The sequence below is a fragment of the Equus przewalskii genome, chromosome 7 (assembly GCF_037783145.1).
Source record: "Equus przewalskii isolate Varuska chromosome 7, EquPr2, whole genome shotgun sequence".
NCBI lineage: Eukaryota > Metazoa > Chordata > Mammalia > Perissodactyla > Equidae > Equus > Equus przewalskii.
In genome coordinates this window covers 22,599,916-22,605,935 of record NC_091837.1, presented here as the reverse complement: position 1 = coordinate 22,605,935, position 6,020 = coordinate 22,599,916, and the positions used below count along the sequence as shown (strand labels likewise).

The 6,020-nt window shown below is 52.3% G+C and overlaps 1 protein-coding gene across 5 annotated transcripts in view; it reads right to left on the bottom strand.

Moving 5' to 3' along the window:
- Nucleotides 1-6,020, bottom strand: part of HVCN1 (hydrogen voltage gated channel 1) — a 35,007-nt gene that overhangs the window by 1,799 nt on the left and 27,188 nt on the right. For all 5 annotated transcript variants that reach the window (XM_070628964.1, XM_070628967.1, XM_008508476.2 and 2 more), the window contains 3 exons: nucleotides 5,214-5,318; nucleotides 2,643-2,874; nucleotides 336-448 (listed from right to left, as the gene is read on the bottom strand). In XM_070628964.1, coding sequence (XP_070485065.1) covers nucleotides 336-448; nucleotides 2,643-2,874; nucleotides 5,214-5,318 — 450 coding nt within the window. The remainder of the gene's footprint in view (nucleotides 1-335; nucleotides 449-2,642; nucleotides 2,875-5,213; nucleotides 5,319-6,020) is intronic.

Genomic DNA, 6,020 nt, shown 5'->3' with positions numbered 1-6,020 from the left:
CTGTGATTACAAAAGCAGAAAGATAAGCGGCTTTACCTTCTGAGCCTCACCAGGGATGTGACAGTCCTTCAGTGAGCCCGGGCACAGGGGGACAGCTGAATGGAAGCTCCGCTCCCTGTGGAGTCAGCCTCGGAAGGAGACTGGCAGGCAGCTGGGGTCCAGTGGACTCCGAGGAGGGGCGCCTGCCAGAGCTCTGGGAGGGAGGCGGCGCAGGCTGTGTCTGGAAGGACGGGAGACGGAGCCCAGGGCGCCGCGTAAGCAAAGGTCTGGCGGCGAGACGCCCCTGCGGAAGGCAGAGCCGCAGACGGACGGCCCGCTCCCCGAAGCCTCCTTACCTTCTCAGAGCAGCTGAACTCCAGGTGTTGGACCTTGGCGGCCAATTGTATATTCATCTGTTTCAGCCTTAACAGCTGCCGTTCTGAACGTGTCTTAACCGAGATAATGATCCCTGGAAAATAATTGAGGGTCTCAATGATACTGGTTTCTAGTTTAACCACTTGAAAAAAAATCCACATTCCTTATAAATGTCTACAGGTGGGAAGAGTGGTGACAGGAAACAGTAATTGCTTAAAGGCGTTGGAACGAGGAGGGTCAGGTTTTTCATTTCTGACCTACTTAGTACTCAGTTGTAAAATATTTCTCTTCCGCTTGCATGGGCTGAGAAATCCTTAAAAATAATCCAGGTGCTGACCCAGTGGCATAGTGGTTAAGTTCGCATACTTTGCTTTGGCGGCCTGAGGTTTGCAGTTCAGATTCTGGGTGCAGATCTACACACTGCTCATCAAGCCACACTGTGGTGGCATCCCACATACAAAATAGAGGAAGATTGACACAGATGGTAGCTCAGGGCCAATCTTCCTCAGCAAAAAGAGGAAAGTTGGTAACATGGTAGCTGAGGGCCAATCTTCCTTGCCAAAAAAAAATAAAAAACTGACCAGAGGAGCATTAAGCTCCTTAATACAGAGCTTGTTTGTGACAGTATTTCTGCTGCTAAGTAGTTTTCCTGCTAAGGAGTGTGCACAAAAGCCACGGAAGTGCAAAGCTGGAAATGCTCAAGCTTGGGGTTGGGACTGTCACTTTCCCAGCTTTCTGCCTCCCACAGTTGTCAGGCAAAAACCTAAATTTTGGCTGATGGAGGGGTCATCGGCCTCATCTCATGGCTCACAAATGCCCACACAGTGAGGACATGGCCTCAAAACACTAGGCTGCAACTGGCAGTACTCCGCCCTTTCCAGGTGAGAGTAACTGTCTGGAGGTGGTACCCACACACAGTGCCAGGAGGCCTGGGAGCACCGGGCCCTAGGCCGTGGCCACCTTGGCTGTCCCGCTGAATCCAGTGTAGCCTTGTGTTGCGTTTTCAGCCCTTTTGTGTCATGCTGCTAAATCTTACAGCAAGGTGATAAGGGGCACTAGTAATTCTTCCACGTCCTGCTCCCATTTAGACTGAGAAAGTGAACACATCTCATTCTTCTGGCTTCCTCTGCTGAAGCAAATCACACAGCGGTGTGGCGCGAGAGGAACGGGTGAGAACTGGCTCGTGAGTCAATTATGATCAGTGATAGTTTCTCTACCTCAATTGTGCATAGTCTTTGTACAGAGTATCTTTCTCTTCGATTAACGAAACCATCAACGAGCATACACATCTTCAGTAGTATCTGAAAAGCTTCCTGTATATCCTCTGACAGAACCCAAATGGACGTTCTTAGTGGGCTTTATTTTAATCACTAGATCGGAGCTGGCCCCTGAAGCCAGCGAGAGCCTGCAGTGCCCACAGGCAGAGCTGTCACAGCCCCTCATCCGAGCAGACGTGGCCCTTCGCCTGCCAGGTCACGCTGCGGCTGAGCGGGCTGGGCCCCACCTCAGACCTCTGCGTCAGACTCCACTGAAAGCAGCACTGAAGGAAGGGGATTCTGACACAGCAGCTTCACACACAGGCAACCAAGACTAGTCCACTGGCAGCTGGACAATTAACCAGCTGGCGATCACCATGTCCGCCTAAAATCACAGCAGAAACACGGCTTCTCAGAAACAAGCTCCCTGCACCATCAGGGTGTGTGCGAGGGATGGGATTTTTACCTGAAAGATGGTGAAGCAGTATTTCCTCAGGTGTGTTCCCTGAAGCCAGAGTTTGCGACGTAAACGTTACTAGGTGCTGTTTCCCCCAAAGCGTCAAACTGGTCAATGTGGAAAACGATTCCAGTTCTCAGAGCCTTGTTGTGCCCGGCCGTGTTGCGGCTTTCTCGAAGGGCGGATCCAGTGCCCAGCGTTTCTCAGCCTACCTGCCCCACTTTGGGACAGCGCCCCTCCTATGTTTTGGTGGCACGCTCTCCAGGAAACACCCAATTAAAGACAAAGGCTCTCTGGAAACGGCACGCGGAGGGCCTGGTCAGCGTTAGTCTGACCCTCTCCCTGAGTATCTTCTAATGATCATGAAAACTGGGCCGAGAGGAGGAAGATCCCTCTCCCAGAGCACATGTTTGTAGCCATAGCAGTGGCGGTGGGCCCCAAGTTGGACTCCACTGCCCTCTCAACTGCTGGGCGGGGGAGACTGAAACGGAAACCACAGCCGCGGGCCTCTGTGCCCATCCCAGGCGCCACCCGCTCCCCCATGCCCTCAGCGCCCCAGAGCACAGGGGACATACCGTTGATGATCCGGGCCACCCGCCACAGCCGGAGCAGAATCAGCAGGCCAAGAGCCTCAAACTCGTGCTCCCGGAAGATGAGGACTATGTCGAGGACGAAGGAAACCACCACGACAACGGCGTCCAGGATTTCAAACTTGTGATGAAAGAACTCCAAGCGGAAGACAAATATTTTTAAGGAAACTTCTGTCATAAAAAAGGTCAGGATAGCAAGGCTCATGTAGTGGAACACCTGCAGGGGACAAGGAGGCACAGTGAGGGTGTGTCCAGGCTCGCCACAGGCTGGGGCAGAGTGCACCTGCCTGCTCACCAGAGAGAGAATTCACCCCTTTGACCCGTCCCGAACTCCTGCCGGCACTGGGCGCTGTTTTCGGGGCACCACAAAGGCTCTGCTCTCTTTGAAGGGCAACTGGGCAATGGCAGAATTGAGGCCATCCACCATGCCCCTTGGCCCAGCACTTCCACTGCTAGGAATTCATCCTGCAGCCGAGCTCGCATGTGCGTGTTGGTGGGATATTTACTGCAGCATCATTGGCAGAACAAAGGATTCTCTACACTGTCTGTAGAACAATAGAAATCTCCATCACAGGACACTGGTCAAATGCATTATGGCACCTCCAGTCGGAGCACTGTGCCGCTGTTACAAAGACCAAGGCTGACCTATGTGTACGGACCAGAATGATCGCCAGGGTAAGTGGAGAGTTCCCAGGTCTTGATTTATTAACACTAGTCTTCACTAAGGTTACCATTTCCATTCTGGGGCAAGTTAAGTACGAAGTGAGCTGCGACACCACCTTGGGCTGGAAAGGGAAGAAACGGTCAAAGACTGTAGAGTCATGTCAGAGGACACAGCAGTCAGCTTGAAGAGTCTCATAGCGACCGAATTTGGGACAATTTGAATGTTGAAAAGAATGACTATGTAATACACTGAATACAAAAAAATCCGTGAGTCCATCATGATACACACACAGACATGGGAGAAAAGGGAAAGCTCTTTATAAAAGCAGGCCAACTACCAGATGCAGGGGGAGACAGAATCAGAAGTCCCCAGTTGCGTCCTCCTGTGTGCTCGCTGGCTCAGGCACTGCGTCAGAGGACGCTGACCAGGAAGAGGGCTTCGGCTGGTCCTAAGCATCCCTGAGCAGACCACATAACTGCAGAGGGAGCAGTGCCCTGGCCAGAGGAGCTGCCCAGCACGTGCCACCTTAATCGAGGGATCCTACAGAGTGTTACTGACAGCGGGCCCGGGCGATGTGCGGCCGCCTGAGGAAGACAGCCCCCAGTGAAGAACTCTTGCTCATCGAGCCTCTGGACTTAACCTCCCTGTACAGGAAATACAGGGAATAAAGGATCACGTTAAAGGACCTCTGAGGAAACAGGCAAATCCAGAACATCAACATCCTATGAGACGACTGGCTGGACTCTTCAAAAAGTCAGTGTCATGGGGGACAAAAGGTGCGAGGACCCTTCTAGATTAAAAGAACCTGAGGAGATATAGCCAAACATAGTATCAGACATCTGGGTCCTACTTTGGAAAAAACACTAGAAAAGACATTCTTGGGATGAATAAGGAAATTTGAATACAAACTGGTTATTAGATACTGGAATCATTGATATTTTAGTGTGACAATGCTATCATGGGTCTGTAGGAGAAAGGCCTTACTCTTAGGCATGTTGGAGTATTTAGGGGTGAAGTGTTGTGAGGTCTAACTTACTTTCAAAAGTTCAAAAATATATCCATTTTTGTGGGTATATATAGAGAGATAAAGCAAATACAGTGAAATGTATATTTGCCATTTTTCATAAAAAGTTGAGGAAAAAGAAAGGCACAAGACAGTGAGTGTAGCAGGTGTGTTACTGATTCTATTAAAAAATCGAGGGAGAGGAAAGCTAATCCTCCATCTCTGCAAGGCCTCGGGCTGGCCGCAGGAGAAAATGTACGGGCTGCTTTGGGGAAGGGGCCAAGAGGAGGGAGGAGGGTTAGTATTTTCTTCCTGCCCTCTCACCACTTGACAGTTTTGCATTATCAATTGAATTTCTTTTAAAGGGCACGGGGAGATGCCTTTAAGCCCCTGGCCTCCTCCCACGTTATCGATGACAGGGGCCACACGTGTGCATTTTTGGTGCCTTGGGCCAGTGTCCGGGATGGGCTCAGGCAGTAACTGAACTGGAGGAGAAACAGTGGGCGCCTCGCCCAGATGGCTCCAGCATAGGAACCACGTCGGCACATTAGCGGAGCAGAAGCTCATCTGCCTCCAGGGGACGGGAAAGTATTCTCCCGGTCAGACGCCCCCTCCGGGATCCTGACCTGCTGCAGCTCAGCGGTCCAGCACAGCTAAAGATTCAAGCCGTCAAGTGAAACGAGAAGGTGTTTCTGCTTGTAGTGAATGCTCGTCTGTAATTCGGAAAGGAAGACGTTGTCTCTGCTCGTCAGCTAAAAGCACCCATCAAACTGCTCTCTAACGAGGCCTCGCCACTCCAAAGCAGGTGCTGTCTGCCCCTCTGCCCGCCCCAGTGCAGATAACAGAGGCGACCGTATTAGTGAAAATCCCAGAGGGGGCCGGCACCTACCCTCGGGACATAGTTATTCTTGTCGGCCTCGATGATCTTCAGGTCCAGAATGAGCTCGGCCAGCACCAGGAGAGCGTCCAGAATGACCAGGCAAATGATGATGACCTGCGGAGCAAGGGAAGGAGCCGAAACTGTGAGACCGACACAGGCCCTCCTGCTGTCTCTCAGGGCTGGGTTGGAAACACGTGGGTGAAACCACTGGGGAAAGGGGCCAAGGATGGGAGCCCACTTCCAGCTGCCCCAGCCCCACAGGGGAGCCCACTGGGGGCCATCGTCTCACAGAAGCCCCCCTTCCTGCCGCCTTCCGGGCCTGTTGGCCCCCAGGCGGTGCCTGTCCCCCCAGAGCTGCTCTGTACAGCCCATTGACTGACCCTCGGTCACCACTCGTCTTTTTTTTTTTAACTTGTTCACTGTTTCCCAGCATTTCTCAAACCAAACTGCTAATCCCTAGGTGGCAAAAAATAATAAAAAAGATTCTACAAGCTTTTATTTTTTTAGATCTGGGGATTCCTCTTGCCAGAGTACACCCAGCACAGAGGCTCAATAAGTAATGAAAACATCCAGGCTCAGAGGTCTGAGTGGTGGAAGGAGCTCCGGGGACTCCCTTCTCCAGGCAGTTGGGTTACGGCAATGTCCACCGTGCTCTGGGAACCGCTTCTCTCTGGAGCCGTGAAATACCTGCCCCGACTCAGGTGGGACACTGAGAAGAGGTGCCATGGGAATGACAATCTCACGACCTGCCGGCCGAGGAGGGCGGAGGGACCAGGGTGGAGCGAGTGGGTGGTCTCAGCAATGGCGGTGGGGGGG